At 46.7% G+C, this 16988-nt stretch overlaps 1 protein-coding gene across 2 annotated transcripts in view; it reads right to left on the bottom strand.

Annotated features, from left to right (window-relative positions):
- The window catches only part of ZC3H13 (zinc finger CCCH-type containing 13), a 1331719-nt gene that overhangs the window by 122595 nt on the left and 1192136 nt on the right, over nucleotides 1–16988 (bottom strand). For both annotated transcript variants that reach the window (XM_069639959.1, XM_069639960.1), the window contains exon 18: nucleotides 16124–16324. In XM_069639959.1, the coding sequence (XP_069496060.1) occupies nucleotides 16124–16324 (201 nt within the window). The remainder of the gene's footprint in view (nucleotides 1–16123; nucleotides 16325–16988) is intronic.

Raw genomic sequence — 16988 nt, 5'->3', positions numbered from 1 at the left:
TCAAGTGGGAGGGAAAGAATATAAAATTGGGCTAGATGCAGATGACATGCTCCTGCATATAACAAACCCCTTGACATTGGTACCGGTGGCAGTTGGTTTGATAGAACAATACGCCCACATGGCAGCGTTTAAAATGAAGACAGGTAAATGGGTCCTTTTTCCCTTGGACAGAAATAGGGATAACTATATGGTTCCTTTATTCGCCCCTAGGAATGAAAACTAGCCTGGGAACATTACGCTACCTGGACATTAATGTCACGAGAGATAATAGGGGACCATATGAGGCAAATTTCACCCCCTTGATGGCTGTAGTGCATAAGGAACTGGAGAAACCAAACAAGTTGACGGTATCATGGTTGGGACGTCTGAATGCCCTGAAGAGGGTGGTTCTCCCAAAGATCTTATACTTGTTCCAGAAGCTCCCCAGTCAGAACCCAGATTCATACTTCAAGAGAACAAAGGGGACCCCTCTAAGATTTGAGGTCCTGAACCTTCCTAAGAAAAGCAGGACGGGGCGGGGGAGGAGATGGGACTGCCGGACATACACCTTTATTAGAAGGCCACCCAGCTTATAATTTGAATGCCTCACCTTGGAGCCCAACGAGAAATTCAATGGGTGGGGTTGGACAATGATTATCTGCAACCGGGGGAATGGCTGCACAGAGGAGGATACGGGACCATCCCATTCTGGGAACCAGGTGGTCTACTTGGCGACAGTGAGTGGGATTAGGTTTGTTTGCATTACCTTGGAGCTTCGTTTTGCAGTTTGAACTCTACCCTGCTATTCACAGCATTGCGAGCTGCAGATAGCTCTTGCTGTGGCCCCTTCTGCTTCCTGGAGGAGGCGGAGCCACGCTGCATCACGTGACGGATCACGTGACTTATCCGGACCTTTTATTCAGCCGTGAGTCAGCTGAGCGGTGTGTTTGCATTACCTTGGAGCTTCGTTTTGCAGTTTGATCTCTACCCTGCTATTCACAGCATTGCGAGCTGAAGATGGCTCTTGCTGTGGCCCCTTCTGCTTCCTGGAGGAGGCGGAGCCACGCTGCATCACGTGACGGATCACGTGACGGATCACGTGACTTATCCGGACCTTTTATTCAGCCGTGAGTCACCCTCGCGGCGTTAAGCCCGGCGGGGAAAAGCCCACCAGCTGTTGTGCGGCTGTTAGGCGCTGGTGGTGCCAGATTCACTCGGGAAGTGCGCCTATGTGCAGACTGTGGCAGGGAGACAAGAAGGCAGCAAGGTAACTGCAAGATCTATTTATTCTGAAAAGACCTGTATATCAACCTGGTACTTCTGAAATCTTAGTAATTCGGCCTGGTCTTACTGACTAACTGTTCACAATGGCGGACTCACCGGTCTCAAAGCTCTCGCCATTTGGACAGGGGTGGGCTGCTACCCCGAGGTAGCCATTACATGCAGCACTGCCTCATTCGAAAATATTTTACAAACAAATGTGGAAACGGCTGAGGAGGTGGTGAACGGATCAAGTATAGGAGAAGGGGAAGGCTCCCACACACAGCTTCACCTACAGCCCCAACAGTCTTCCAAGACCCCGGATACATCAGTGCCCCCCATAGAAATTGAAAATCGGGGAATTTTTAATAGCACGGTGGTCATTGACGATAGGGGCCAGAACGCGAAACCACAAATAGGACTGTCCCCCAAGGCCACAGTGTGGGAGGTTTCGCCCAATTCGATTCCCTTAAATTCTACTCTCTCCTCCCCAAAGGACTTGGGCGCAACTTATGATGATGAGACAGGTTCTCTAAGGCCAACCGCACCTCCTGTTGTGAACCCCTTTGTCTTCGGTTCCTTAAATGGGAACAAAAGAGATCAGCCTCCAGCAAAAAAAATCGGACAACGGTTGGAAACCCTTTGGGATTTCCTTACTGAACACCGATTTCCACACAAACTATTCAAGTACGAACCAGCAAAACAGGGTGACTATTCGAGTGTGTCTTCTGGACCCCTCTACGCCACGGTCTAGATCCCAACAAATGACCACCCCAGGGTCATACACATTTATCCCTGAGCGTAAGGGGTCATCACCAAATAAATGGGGGGGGGTCTCTTGCCTCAGTCAACAAAACTTTACCTCAGGGACCCCCACAAAGATTCCATAAAGGAGTATTCCCTCAGCAAGCGCCGTTTCCAAGTAAACGGCAAAGAAGACAACCTTCTCCCACAGACGAGGATCTCTTGTCCGTCTTGGAATCAACTCAAGGAGATGCTCCTTCTAAAAAGGATCCCCAAATCGATCCTGGAATGATCACAGCTTTTGCTCTTGTAATGGCCCCCTTTATGAAACTTATTGAGTCGCAAAATGATCAGCTTCGGGACCATACGACAACAATCGCAATGATGTTTTCTAAAATGATCTTTATAGAAGGCTTTGTTTCGGCAATTCAGTCGAAACTCGAAAAAAATGACGAACATACGACAAACATTTTGAAAAGTATCATTGAGCCAATCATAAAAGAAAAAGAAATAAGAAGATCGGAAAGGACAAGTCTCAGGTTAGGGAGTGCAGGTGGCCCGGAGAGTGGTCCGACTTCCCTGGAACAGACTCATAACCAGCAGGTGGTTCTGTCTACAAAGAGTACTTTTGAGGAACTTTCCACTACTAAATACAAGGACAGTTCTACCAACACGGACCCTGCTGTGCGGGCAATTAGCCCAGTAATGAAGGAGGGTAGGCTAGCACCGAAGGAAGGATGTTCAGCACCTTCCATTGCAACTAATACTCTGCCCCTGGTTACACGGGATCAGCTCGAGGCTCCAGTGCCAACTAGCAACATCAAATTATTTGACTTATTTAAGAAACCAAAATCAGGTTTATCCCCAATGAAGGAAGGTCTACTTAAAGTAAACAAGAAAGGCGACAAAAACTATGGGAAAATAGTCATACCAACGGACAAACCTATAGGACAGAGACCTTTGGCTACAAGAAAACCAACATTGAGATCTAAAATTGCAACTGGTCTATCCCTTCCAAGGAACTTGGCACTTCCCTGCAAACTGCCAACTCATAAGAGACCAGTAATAAAAAAAACAGAAATTGCTCCTGCTGCCCGCCTAAAAGTAACTCCTGATGAGTCCCCTCGCCCACTGGACATCACGTCGACAAATGACAACATGGACATCTCTCTCATGGACTTATCTGTTTATTCAGACATAAACACCACATGGGAGGGGGAGTCAGGATCGAATACCTCCGGAACAGAAAGTGGTATCGAGGAAGAAGATCCAGCAATATACAGCAAGATAAAAGAAGTCGACCTTAAAGGGGAGACGAAGGCTCAGACGATTAAAGACAGGGCGGTGCGGCTAGTGTCCTTCAAAAAGCCCTCAATGCCCACGTTATCCATTCCGAACTCAGTCTTCGATAAAAAACTCAAGTGGAAAACTAGAGTGCACTCCGGTAGAGAAATATCGGCCAGCCCCACAGAAAAAGAGAGTGCAGACATACACCCATCTAACGCCTTGGTTTACACAACACTGGAAGACAGACAGAATTTCTTGTCCAGAGATCCCTGGTAACTACCAGTAATAAAGGAGTCAGCCCTGACGCGTCAAAGAAAACAAAAAGAACAGTGTCATGGGCAGAAACGATTGAGAGAAAACCGACATGTGGGCCCAACAATCACAATGCCCACAATTGACCGGGGGCAAAAAATGCCAAGGAACACTACAGAATACTATTGGAAAGAACTCTAGGCTACGAAGACAACTTAATTATGAATCGGGCTAACGTTATGAGGCTCTTACAATCCCTGGATCTTCTGGAGAAATTAAAATCGAGGGATTTAGACTGGATCGAATTTTATAATGAACAGCGACACGACAGTGTGATTCTTCACAGAACTGATCAAAACACTAAAAATGTACTCTTAGAGTTGGGCCCAAAACTTAACTTATGTGGATTCGTGCTTAGGGGGTTGGAGGAGGAAAACAGATTCGACCGTGTAGCTACTCGGAAACATCTACTACACAACCACCGAAGTACCACTACCAAACCCTATAAGGATCATCCGATGAAAGCAGGAAATAGTGGTAGAGGGACCCGAGAGGTTGATAGTGGAGGAGACCAAGTGCATATTCAATCAGAAAAAGCAGGACTAAACTTGGTGAATAGTCAAGACGACTGGAGTTGGCTGGCTGGGGTCCTATCTGCTACGTCATAACGCCAACACCCATCTACGAGTGCCCACTCCAACTCCAAACCAAAAGGGATAAAGATCATGAGTTGGAACACAAGGGGTTATGTGCATTTACTTGGCAATTCAGCAATTCACCTGTCCTCTTACAACCTATTTTGCTTGCAAGAAACCTGGTTGTGTGATCTACCTCTTCTGGACAGGTTTGAGCTATATCTAAACCCCGCAACAAAGGGCTCAAAAGGCAGACCGAGCTCGGGTTTACTGTTGGGGGTAAAGCGCACCAGTGGCATAAAAGTGCTCTCTTCTCTAAACAGAAACCCTTGGATCCAACTTACTAGGATTTCATCCACATCAGAACCAGCTTCACTTACTTCAGACTGGCAGTTGCTTATATGCAACGTATACTGGGGCCCGACAGCCCGAGATGAGGACAAACTTATGGAAGTCCTACTGGAAGCCATAGACGACGCCAAGATTGAATGCCCACTACTTGAAATTCTGCTATGTGGTGACTTGAACATGGAATGTTACGACAAGAAGCAGAGGAAAATAGAGTTCCTGCCTTTGAACGCCTCAAAAAAAATAACGAGAGGCGTGGTCATGGAGAAGGAACTACTAGCCAGAAATATATACTTGGTAAACGGTAACTTGGCGGGCGACAAACCAGCCGCCCGCACATGGAAACGGGGTGCCCAAACAAGTACACTGGACTATATGTTTGCATCAGAAAATCTCTTTGGCAAATTAATATCGTTGGAAGTGATCCCCACGATCCAGAGTGATCACAACATCCTGGAACTCAAATCTGAGGCCTGGAACAAGCTCTCGTCTGTACCAGGCAAACATCTACCAAACCAGTTTCTTGAGTCAACTCCTGGTGGCAATAGACTACGCATGGGAAGAAAAGAGATGGCCATGGTGCTGGATTCCTTAATCAAGGACCAAGGTCCAAACCTGATAGAATATGCTGAAACACTGAAGATCTTTCGCCCAAAAGTAGTCGCCAAGGAAATTCACCAATGCAAGCGGCACCACTATGATCACCAAGTAGTGACAAAAAAAAAACTGGTTAAAAAAGCCAGGAGATTATATGTTAAAACTAGAGCACCAGCTGACTTAGTCCTGTATACTAAAGCTAGAAACACCTACAGGAACTGGCTTAAGCAACACATACATCAAATAATGCAACAAGACAGTGAGAAGATGCTTCACCTACTATCTACTAAAAACATCACTGGTATTTGGAAGTTGATCAATGAAATAAACATCCCTTCCGACTCAAGAATGGTAAATCCAATAGCCTCAGAAGTTTGGGAAACTCACTTTCGGAACCTTTACTCTATGGGGAAAATCTGTGGTCCTGCCCCATTCTTACCATCGAATGAGCCCTGGGACTTTAAATTTGGAAAACAAGATATTCTAGACCTTATTAAACAGTCCAATTCTTCAAGGGCTGCAGGACCTGATGTCTCACCAACGACATCCTCAAAAGGGACCCGGAAAAATGGGCTTCGTTCATGCTGGATTTGTATAACAACATAACAAGACTAAAAAAGTTACCTAAATCTTGGACGACGTCCATAATTGTGCCGATCTTTAAGAAGGGAAGATAGGTCCGTGCCCACTAACTACAGACCGATTGCCCTTTTGGATGTCGTCGGCAAAATATTTGCAGCACTAATCTTGAAACATCTAAATGATTGGAGTCGGCTGGCAGACCATCTGGACCCTTGGCAATCAGGCTTTCGAAAGGGCATTGGGAACATCCTTAAATGTGCTACTCATCAACATAATCAAATGCATGGTTAAGGCCAAGAAATATAAGAACATCTATATCGCGTCAATAGACTTGGAACAGGCATTCGATTCTGTTGATCGCGGAATGCTATGGCACAAATTAAGGAAATGGGGATGTCCGACCAACCTGAGAGAACCTCTCGAAGCACTACACACGGGGACAACCCTCAGAGTAAGGTTGGACAGACAGGGCAACCTCTCAAACAATGTGGTGGCCATGCACGGTCTGAAACAGGGCTGTCGGTTGGCTCCCGCTGTTTTTTGCCTTTTTATATCCGACATGCAGGAAGCTTTCGAAGCAGTGAGGTGTTTCCCCCCAAAAATAGCGGAGACCGTCGTGGGAAGGCTGTTATTTGCGGACGATCTTCTGTTGCTAGACCAAACGGCCATCGGACTTCAGCGGCAACTAAAGGCACTCGAGTCATGCACACAAGGAAACGGCCTCCGTATAAATCCAAAAAAATCAAAGATCTTGAGGCTAGGACCTATCATCAGCATGAAAAATCTAAGGTGGTACCTTTCCGGGGAAGAAGTACCAGTGGTTTCATCCATGATATACCTTGGAGTAACTTTAAACAACAACATCCAAGATGGGCCAGGTATCTGCAGGCTTAGAAGTAAAGTTACGAACTTGGCTTCGCAAGCCTTGTTAATCAAGCGACGATACTGTTCTTTTTCCCTTCGTCCTCTGATAGATTTCTACAAACTGAAAGTTGTGCCAATTCTCACTTACGCAGCAGAGGCGAATTTCTTCATCAATTCAGGTGTTTGGAAACCGTTGGAGGGCCTATTCTGGAAAAGGGTATTGGGTTTACCGACATCAACTCCAATGGAAAGTGTGCGTAAGGAACTAGGCCTATCGTCCCTTTACATATCTACGGTCTGGAAATCCCTGACACTCCTCTGCAAATGTCTGCACCCCCAGGAAAGAAGTGGATTTGTGGCAATTAACGAAGCAATCAAAAGACAATTGATTCCGGTCCTAACCAAGTGGCAATTAATTTGTTTAGAAATCCTGAATACCATAGCACTAAAACCAGACAATCTCATGTTAAATCCGCTCATGGTAAAGAGAAAACTCTTGGACTGGGACTGGATAGCCACCCTGGACAGGCTCAGTGCTTTGCCATCAATCACCCAAGGCATGGACGAGCACTATTGCAGAGGCACCGTCCACCCTTACTTATAAATTTCCCTCAAATACGGAAAGATAGCGGTTCTTAAAATTCAGACTAAACCTCTTCCACACAAGAGAAGTCTTAGGGAGAAGAACCAAAAAAGAGGAAAAACCCAGTCTGCTGTGTCGAGGCTGTGGGCAAGAGGCTGAAACCTTACAGCATCTAGTGATGAAGTGTGTTACCTTAACTAAGTTCAAAGAGAAATGGTTGGGGATGCACCTTTCAAATTTAAGCACTTTAACCTTGCAGGACAGGTGGCTAATTCTGAGAAGGGGGGAAAAAGTATCTACGACCCTGGCTCTGTTGAACTTTATGAGAGAAACCTTTACAATTTTGGACATTTAGTTATTTTTCTCGAGTCCATTGCACTGCATGGGAAGATGGACTGTGCAATGATAAAAGGTTACAAAAAGTGGCAACAAAGCGAAAAGACTAACAGCCTGACGGACTAGTCAGTTTCCCCATAACATATAAGCAAAAGTCCAGTGGAGTGAAGCTGAAGGCTTCACTTCTTTGAAAGAATTCATGGCCAGGATGAAAAAGAATAGCAAAAGGGTTGGGGGTCCATAAAATATGGAGGTTAAGTTGCTAAAAGGGAAACCTTTCCTAACAATAAGGTCTGATCAACGTCCCAAAAACGGACCAGCTTAACAAGGCATGTGCAGCAAAAAGGCTTCACTTCCCTCTGACAGTCAGAACAGGTTACAGACCATAGCAAAATGTTGGGGTGTCTCATTGATGTCTAAGGAGGGAAAGCAGTAAAAAGAATCTTTCCCAACAATCAGTGAAGAGGCCAATGCCATTGGTACCTTGGAAAAAATGTGACATTTTCTGCCAGAAATCTTCCCATTGCTCCTGCCATTTGGCAGATCATCATTGGAACCAAGAACACTACGAAGAAGTGCAGCCACTGACGACCAGAGGATGACTCCTGCAGCTGACCAGCACCAACTCTAATGAAGCCCAGCTCTTCTGTCCTGAACTCAAGAAGGCCCTCTTCGGTGCTGTGACCCCTCCCCCCCCCCTGCCAGTGGGAACAAACAGTCTCGACTCCTGCTCATGGATGCGTGCCTTCGGAAATGTCCCTGGACCCACTGGTGGACTGAGCAGCTCTCTCCTGGGCAACCTTGCTGCATTCATCGCTGTTCACATTGCATCCTTAGAACATAGAAGATTTAAAGCTTACCCTACAAGACGCCTGCTCCCTCATTTCCTTGTGCACTTTTGCATTTATCACGAATGGCTATGAAAAAAGGCTAGCACCAAACAAAATGTTTGCTTGTTCTTTGGCCATCTTGTGCTTCGTCCTTCTGTTTGCCTTCAATAAATTCCATATTTGGTAAACCCTTTACCGGTAAAAGTTACTGCTTTCTCTGGCAAGTGGGCTTTGTGTGTGAGCCAGAGGAGGGGGCTGGACACGTCTGGTCCCAGTCCACATCCTCTGGCACCTGAAAGTTTGTTGCTGGGCAGATGTGATGACCAGTGCTTGTACAGGATCGGATAACCATGGGCTGTTCGAGTGTTGCAGATCCTTACCATTGGTGTACTTGTGCTAGCTCCCAACCTGAACTTTGGATAAAAGAAGGGCTCCTGCATCTAATCAACATATCATTGCAACCAAGACTTCTATGAAGAAGAGCAGCCCACTGACGACACAAGGACTATTGCAGCTGGCCAGCATCAACTCCACTGATTGGCCCGGTGAAGCCCTGCTCCTCTGCCTGAGCTCAGAAAACCCTTGTTGGTGCTTCAACCCTTGGACCGGTGGGAACAACCATTGTCGACCCGTGATCCACATTGTGGAAACATTTGGAAATGTCCATGGAACATGCAGTGGACTGATCAGCTCCCTTTTGGGCAACCTCGCTGCAGCCGTCACCGTTCCAAGCAGAGCCTTGGGACTTGCAAGTTCTTCAGCTTATGCGATCAGTTGCATTTTCAGCCATCTCATGACAGGGGAAGCTGTGCTGGGGCTACTTTTGTGTACTTTTGTGTACTTGTGTACTTTTGCCACTGTCACTCCTACGCAGACCTACTCCTCTTTTGAATGTCTTGTCTGCCGACTCTCTCTCTCTCCTAGCCATTCCCTTACCGTGGCTACTATCTATCGGCCACCTGGTCAAATTTCATCCTTCCTCTCTGAGTGGGCTGACCTCTCCTCCTCACTCCTGTCCTCAACCACCCAACTCCTCTTTCTCGGTGACTTCAACATCCACCTCGATGCCTCCTGTCCCCCCACTGGTCTCTTTCGCGAACTCTGCAACTCTCTCTCACTCTCTATCCTCCCGTCTGGGCCTACTCACTCTGCAGGGCACACTCTTGATGCTCTGATCTCTTCTGACCTTCCCCTCTCCCTCCCTCTCTCCACTCCTCTCTCCTGGAGTGATCACTTTCTCCTATCCTCCCACCTCTCCCTCCCTACCCCACAGGCAAAGCCACCCTCGTCATTGCCACCCACCTTCTCGGTCATCCGACCCATGAAGCGCGTGTCAGTTGAGGCTTTCGCTGCTACCTTCTCGCCCCCTCCTCCCCCCTCGGCTGACTCCCACCCTGACACCGCCCTCTCCATCCTCTATTCCTCTATATCTGATACTCTCGATATCCTTGCCCCCGTCATGAGAATCCGCCTGAAGCCCAAAGCCAAATGTAACTCCTGGTATGACTCGGATCTCGTCACCCTAAAACGCAAGTGCAGGGTGGCAGAGAGGAAATGGCGTGCTTCATGCTCATCCTCTGACAAACTGGCCTGCCGCCTGCTCCAAAGGCAATACCGGCTCTCCGTTCTCACCAAGAAGAGAGCCCTTATCCAAGCCCGCATCTCTGAGGCATCAAACAACTCGGCCGAACTCTTTAAAATCTGCAAGGAGCTGGCCAACCCTGCTGCAGTCTCTACCTCTCCTGTCCCCTCCCAGGCCCTCTGCACCGCACTGGCCTCGCACTTCATCTCAAAAACTCAGGACATCCTGTCCTCGCTCTCCTCCTCTCTCCTCCCTCCCTCTCTTCCCGGCTCTTCCTCTTGCTCTCTTGCAGCCTCCCCTCCGCCCTCCTTCTCTGCTTTTCCACCTTTCTCTGCTGATGAGGTTTCCAGACAAGTCCGATCTATGAAAGCCTCGTCTAAACAGGTTCACCCCTGTTCCTCCAAAACCATCAAGGACCACATCGACTCCCTGGCTCCTGCCTTGGCTGCCTTTTGCAACCACTCATTCGCCTCTGGAGTCTTCCCATCCCCCCTCAAGCACTCCCTTGTGCACCCCCTCCTCAAGAAACCCTCCTCCGACCCCTCCTGCCCGGCCAACTATCGCCCAATCTCCATCACTCCCTTCCTGGGCAAGCTCCTGGAGAAACTGGCCATCTCCCAGCTTAACCTCCATGCTGAATCTGTTGGTAATCTTCATGACCATCAATCCGGCTTCAGAGCGGCCCGAAGCACGGAAACTGCTCTCCTGAACATCCGTGAGGACCTGCTCCTGAACCTCGATTCCAACACTCCCTGTGTTCTCATTCTGCTCGATCTCTCCTCTGCCTTTGACACTGTCAACCATGCCATCCTGCTCAACCGTCTCCGTGATAACCTGGGTATCACTGGTCAGGCTCTGGCATGGCTGACCTCTTTCCTTTCCGGTCGACCCTCCCAGGTCCAAATGGGCTCCTTCCTCTCTGACATCTTTTTCTCCACCTGTGGTGTCCCCCAGGGATCCAACCTCTCTCCCTGGCTTTTCAACCAGTATCTGGCACTCCTTGCCCACCGCATCGCCGCTCTCTGCCCCTACTTCCAGTGCTATGCGGACGATACCCAGCTCATTTTCAGGCTACCCTCGGCCTCCTCCTCTCCTTCCCTCATCTCCGACTGTCTGTCTGCTATCCAGGAATGGTGTGCCGCCAATGACCTCTGCCTTAACGCCAGTAAGACTGAGATTCTACTCATCGGCACACCCACTCCCTCCTTCCCTGCAGCTCTCTGGCCGGCCTCCCTTGGCCCCCTTCCTGCCCCTACCTGCAAGGCTAAAAACCTTGGGGTCATCTTCGACTCCACACTCTCCTTCTCTCCTCATATATCTGACGTCTCTAAGAAGTCACACTACCAGCTGCACCTCCTCAGAGGTATTCTTCCCTTCCTCTCCTTCCCCCAGAAGCTCACTGTCTCCCGAGCCCTGGTTCTCTCAAGGCTGGACTACTGTAACAGCCTCTATCTTAATCTGCCTGCCTCCACTCTCCGCCCTCTGCAACTTATCCAGAACAGAACTGCGAGACTTGTCCTTGGCCTCAAGCCCAGGGACCGTATCTCTCCAGGACTGAAATCTCTTCACTGGCTCCCAGTGGCTGCGAGGATTAAGTTCAAAACCCTCTGCATTGTCCACAAGGCCTTCTGGGGCCTGGGGCCTAAATACCTTCAACTCTCTCTTCCTAAATATCTTCCTTCACGAGCCCTTCGCTCATCCTTCTCCAACTCCCTCATGGTCAGCCGCTTCTCGAAGCAACGAGCTGGGGGTAGATCTCTCTCCGCAGCAGGGGCCTCCCTCTGGAACAGCCTTCCTGCCTCCCTGAAACTTGAGGAGAACCATCTCCGGTTCCGGAAGCACCTCAAAACCTTCCTCTTCGCTTCTGCCTTCTCTCTCCCTCTCCCCTGCTAAACCTGCTTAACTCCCCACTGAATTCTGCACTAAACCTGCATCTGAGCCACTCTCAGCGACCTCGGTCCAGGTCCCAGCCACTCTCCACTTGCACTGCCTCCCTGGCTCCCCCTGCACTGTGGGACTGTCACTGCATCCCTACAGCCCCCTTCCCAGCACTTGCTCTGCACTTACCTCGCACTTGCCACCAGCTGGCCCTTTTATTTATTACTTATTATTTATTTATTTTTTACGCTACTTACCTTGTACCGCACTTCCCCCCCACCTCCTCCCCCTGCACTTTCTCCTTTTCCCCTTACCTCTGCACTTGCGCGATCTGAATGACACCTGGCCTAGTAGGATCGTTTGTCTGTCTTCCCCTTGTTTCCCTCCCTCCCTGCCTCGTCGCGCCTTGAAACACTTGTGTATAGGCGCGTTACAAATATCATATCATATCATATCATATCATATCATATCATACATGCTGGAAGATAGACTGTCACCGCTGGACCGTGGCGACCGTTGCTGGAACCATCCTTCTGTAATCCCATGAGGTGTCCTGAAGGGTCTGCACTGCCGAGGTCTGCATCTTTTCTTAATTTGGGGGTCGTCTTCAAGAAGTTGCCTGGAACCATCTGGTGAGAACAGAGACCAGCTCCTGACACGAAAAGTGCCCAGCGCTCCCTTTCACAGTAGACTCAAAGGTAGATTTAGAGCTGGCCAGGCACCAGGCACATCTAGGAAATGCCCTTTGAAGGCTAAATCTGTGTCATCCATTTTGTCCATGCAGCGCCACCCTTCCTTGCTATCCTGATAACCTGGTTAGTTGAGGAAAAGCCAATGCATGCAACATTGTTTTCACATTCACCCACACATTGGCATCCAATTCTGGTAACTGTACAGGATTTTAAGAAGGTGCTCTTTAGAGCCACATCTAGGTACACCCAGTTAGTAGCCAGCCTACAATTGAGTAATCCGTCACTAACCAGTAGGGAACTTGCCGTCAGTGATGTGCGAGCACTTTTAAAGGACAAAACCGGGTACTTGGTGTAACCCAAATTGGAAAGGCTTAGGGTACCTCAGGGGCACATCCATCACATTTGCGTCTCTCGGAAGTACCCAGATTAGCACTCGTCAGGGAGAAGTCGAGTAGCAATTCAGGGGAAATGCAAATATCACAAGGGCCCTTGGCCAGAGCTGGACTTTAGGACCATCTACCTACCACCTCAAGGGGGAAGTTAGGCCAACAGTGTGACGTGGATAATATGCAGATTATCCATCAATTAGATGTAAAACAGGAGTCTTCAGCCCTTTTCCGAAATGAAGAGGTCACTAAGATGTCAGGCCGAATGTTGGTTCATAGTCTTGGTGTGTAGTTGGGATAAAACTGTTTCCTGGTCTTTTCCTTTTTTTTACGTTCTTGGTTTCCAATCTGGCAATTTTTCCGATGTCTGGTACTGCGCTGGCATCAGGAGATGGAAGGTATACAGCAAGATAAGCAGGGTCATTTTTGGTTACCGTCTTGTAGGTGATGCAGGCCCAGAGGGCCAGCCAGTGAAGCCCCCAATGTGCCCACAATGATAACTGGTCATATTTCCCCACTACTTTGAAGGGATGGGCTGCTGTATGCAGGATACTCTCTTAAGGGAGACCAGGGTGATGTCTGGAACACCAGCGTAGAGGTTGTTGCACCATCCAGTGAGAGATGACTAGGGTTAGCATATGGTAACAAATGCAAAGAATACATTGCATGAAACATTTTTGGAGTGATATTATGTTACCCAGTGGTATGATACAGAAAAAGAAGAAAGGAGGCTTCCCAGATAAAGGATGAAAACTCACTCAGCAAAAACACAAGCACAATTTAACATCTTGCCATCCACAGTGTCCGCCATGGAAAAAAGTTAAGTGCACAGCTCAGCTAATCGTGCACAAAGATAAGCTTTGGTTCGCGCAGTGCTGCATTTTTGTATAAAGTCATTTTAAAAATTTTATTAGCAGAGTGCGCACATTCAAATTGCCTTGATTATCAGTTATTTTATTAACAATTTCGTACAATTATTTTTAAAGTCATATGAAGCTATTCGTATCTAAGACACAAAATGATAAATGATTCAGAATACATACACAAGTTTGATGAATGTCTGTAAAAACTTTAGCTGCATGATAGGATACAGAAAAACAAAACAAAATTATGAAGTGGCGCTGAAAACTGTTTTCAGTGCAAAGCTCTGTGCAGGCAGTGTTTTTCAGTGTAGTGTCCCTGTACACTTTTTACCTGCCACACCATGTGAGGTGTGAAGATAAATTTATAAATGTAATGAATAAAACAATAAAAATATCAAAGTTGGAAAAAAGTCAGACCTGAAGACTAGGTACAGAGTTGGGTGTTGCGGAAGGCAGGGTCGTAAGTAAATTCAGATGGGCAAGATGACCCTTGCCAGTCATTGATATGAACAGATTCAATATAGCATTTAGGGAGGAGGCAGGGACGAGAACATCCCACTAGACCAGGCCAGATGGGCCGGATTGAAGCATTTCCAGCCCAAAGTGGTATTTATTGCTATTAGCAACTTGGGACGCCATCCACGGTACAGACACCATTTTTTATTCTTAAGGGAATCAGGCTTTAAAAGATTCACCCCAGGTCTACTTCCTTTATAAACAAACTAAACAAATGTCCACGTTCGCATAAAAAAATAAAAAATCTAGTAGCTGCGAGTGGCCAGGGAGTTGCACGGGTGAGTGGGGCGTGGGGAGAAATGCGGCTCGGGTCACTGGCAACAAGATGTTAGCCAGCAAAGAGGCATAGGTGGGCAAGAATGAAACGTAAGCGGTAACTTGCAAATTCCACCAGTGTTTCCGACCCCCTGTTTGGCTTGTGCCTCTCTCGCCCAGGAACTAATATGTGATATAATCATTATCAAAGAGAGCTGGAGACTAAATACAATGTATGTTGTTGCAGTAGGGCTGTAGCTTCACAGACTGGTTGGAACTATTGATTGCTACTTTGCATAAACATCTAGTTCGCTTTGTGAAGTAATTATGCAAGAGGAAGAGAAGGACAACGCTAGAGACTACGCCAAGTGGATAGCATTGTAGCAGGCCGAAAAAGAGGGCAAACTAGGCGAAAAAGAGGGCAAACTAGGCGAAAAAGAGGGCAAACTAGGTGAAAACGTATAGTTTGCGGATTGTCACTTTCAGGATACCAGGCTTAAAGTGGCATATTGATGAGATAGAATGTCAAGGAGTTTGTGATCAGCTCTTATATTGAGCACCAGATGCATAGATATATTATTAGCCATCCAGAACTAGGTATTCCAACAATAAGATTTGATTGTGTGAATGTACATTTTGTTGAGGGTTCTCCCATGCTCGTCAATATGATGCCACTTCTCCTGCACAATTAAATATAGTTCACACTATGAGATTTAGATGCACTAACCTAAACTTTACTGAAAAGCATGGAGACACCAGTGTTTTTCTAGGAGCATGCTTTCATTATACATTATGGAATTGCTGATCTGACACAAAGTTTACGTATACTGGTCCTTGAAAATAATTTGAAAAAGAAACATCTTAGACTGGCTAAAATTCCACCACAATTAGTTGGCATTTTTAAAAGCAGAGGCGATAATCAGTGCCAAGCTCTCCATTAGCCCCTTTGAACTTCTGGAGAACAAAGGAAGGAGAGTGTACAGTACTCCAAGGGCAAGAGAAGAATGCAGGGCGAGCTCGGATTTCTTTGAAAAGGATCATTGGAATCGCGAGCTGTGATACACGAGTGTCAAAGTAATTAGTATACCCACATAATTGCACAGCATATTGCGATGCAATACTGCTTAATTTATGTCTAGCGATTGGAGAGATTTGTTTAAAATAGCGATTTTAGAAGCAGTTTAAGTACTAAGAGATGATAGTGAAGCATCAAACATGCAATAAAGACATTTAAAAAAATGGTCTGGCATATGTAAGTAGTACTATTCTCTCAACCCAACCCAACAAAACGCTCCTCCCTTACTCTTTTTGCATAACTAATCAACCATGGATACCGTATGGAGGAACATTGTAGCCAGTTTCTGGAAAACTACCTTTATGTCAGTCAAGGACTCAGAACTATGCACAAATATGATTTTATAATGACATTCTCTTAGGATTTATTAAAATACACACTAGTCCATAGGTACATCCCAAACCAGAGCCTGATAATAGTCTTCCTTGAATCGTTGTTTTGACATTTTCTATGCGACAATTAATTCACCAGAAGGCACAAATTCACCTAAAAAGCTATTTTGGGGAAACAAACATTCATATACAACATCAAATTGTCACTGGTAATGTTACTAGTGTCATCCAAATAATCTGGATTTACCTTTAGGCTTTTCCAAAACTCTCCGACAGGTTTCTTTAACTTTTGTGAAAAGGTCAGGACCGGCTAGTCGTTTTGAAATACCAACTCGCAACAGAACTGCACCTGGAGTGAATTTTAAAAGGGCTGCTCCTGCTTCCCGAGGTTCTTTTGGTTGTTTTGGCATGAGACTAGACCAGTCCACATCAATAACACCCAGAGTGTCTGCAAGAATACAGAAGTTATATTAAAAATGGGGACTAAATCTCGCATTTGAGAATAACATTCATCACAGGGAGGAAGGAACAGAACACTTGCACACAATATGAACAAGGTACAACCAGTTTTATTCTGAGACCAACACATGGGTAAGGGTAGTCTGGACAAGAAAAAAGGTGTGGAACATGAACAGAACAGCTGCATTTAGCAGGGCTAAGTATCTAGCCATAAACTGAGGTTATTTAAACTACAGCAGTTTGAGATCCTGGTGTCGCAGGTATTTGTAGCCAACCTCCCACCTTGTAATGTTTTCTTCCCACCTCCCTTCCTGTCTCTTTTTCAGGGCGTGTCACTTACTCCGGAAGAGTTGCCCAAAACCTTGCATTTCCCTCACAAAGGGTATACAACAAGAGCTAAAGGATGCGCTGAACTAAATAAAATAGGGCTTACTTCAGGTAAAAGTGTCAGATTGAGAGGCTTTGCGTAAATCCTGGGAAGGGAAATTTGAGAGTATGTAGCAAAATGTGCCCAATGTTCAGTCCTTATTCAAAGTCCCAAGTTGTTGGGGTGTCCACACCGAGGAGAGCATCCTTTAAATCAGTCACAAGGAGAGTGTCCTTTAAATCCTTCAATCTCAAGTGTTTTGAGTGCCGTGCACACTTCAACGTCA

The sequence above is a fragment of the Ambystoma mexicanum genome, chromosome 7q (genome assembly GCF_040938575.1).
Source record: "Ambystoma mexicanum isolate Mex_15411 chromosome 7q, UKY_AmexF1_1, whole genome shotgun sequence".
Lineage (NCBI taxonomy): Eukaryota > Metazoa > Chordata > Amphibia > Caudata > Ambystomatidae > Ambystoma > Ambystoma mexicanum.
Note: the sequence above shows the minus strand (reverse complement) of the source record. Positions and strands in the feature narration are given on the sequence as shown.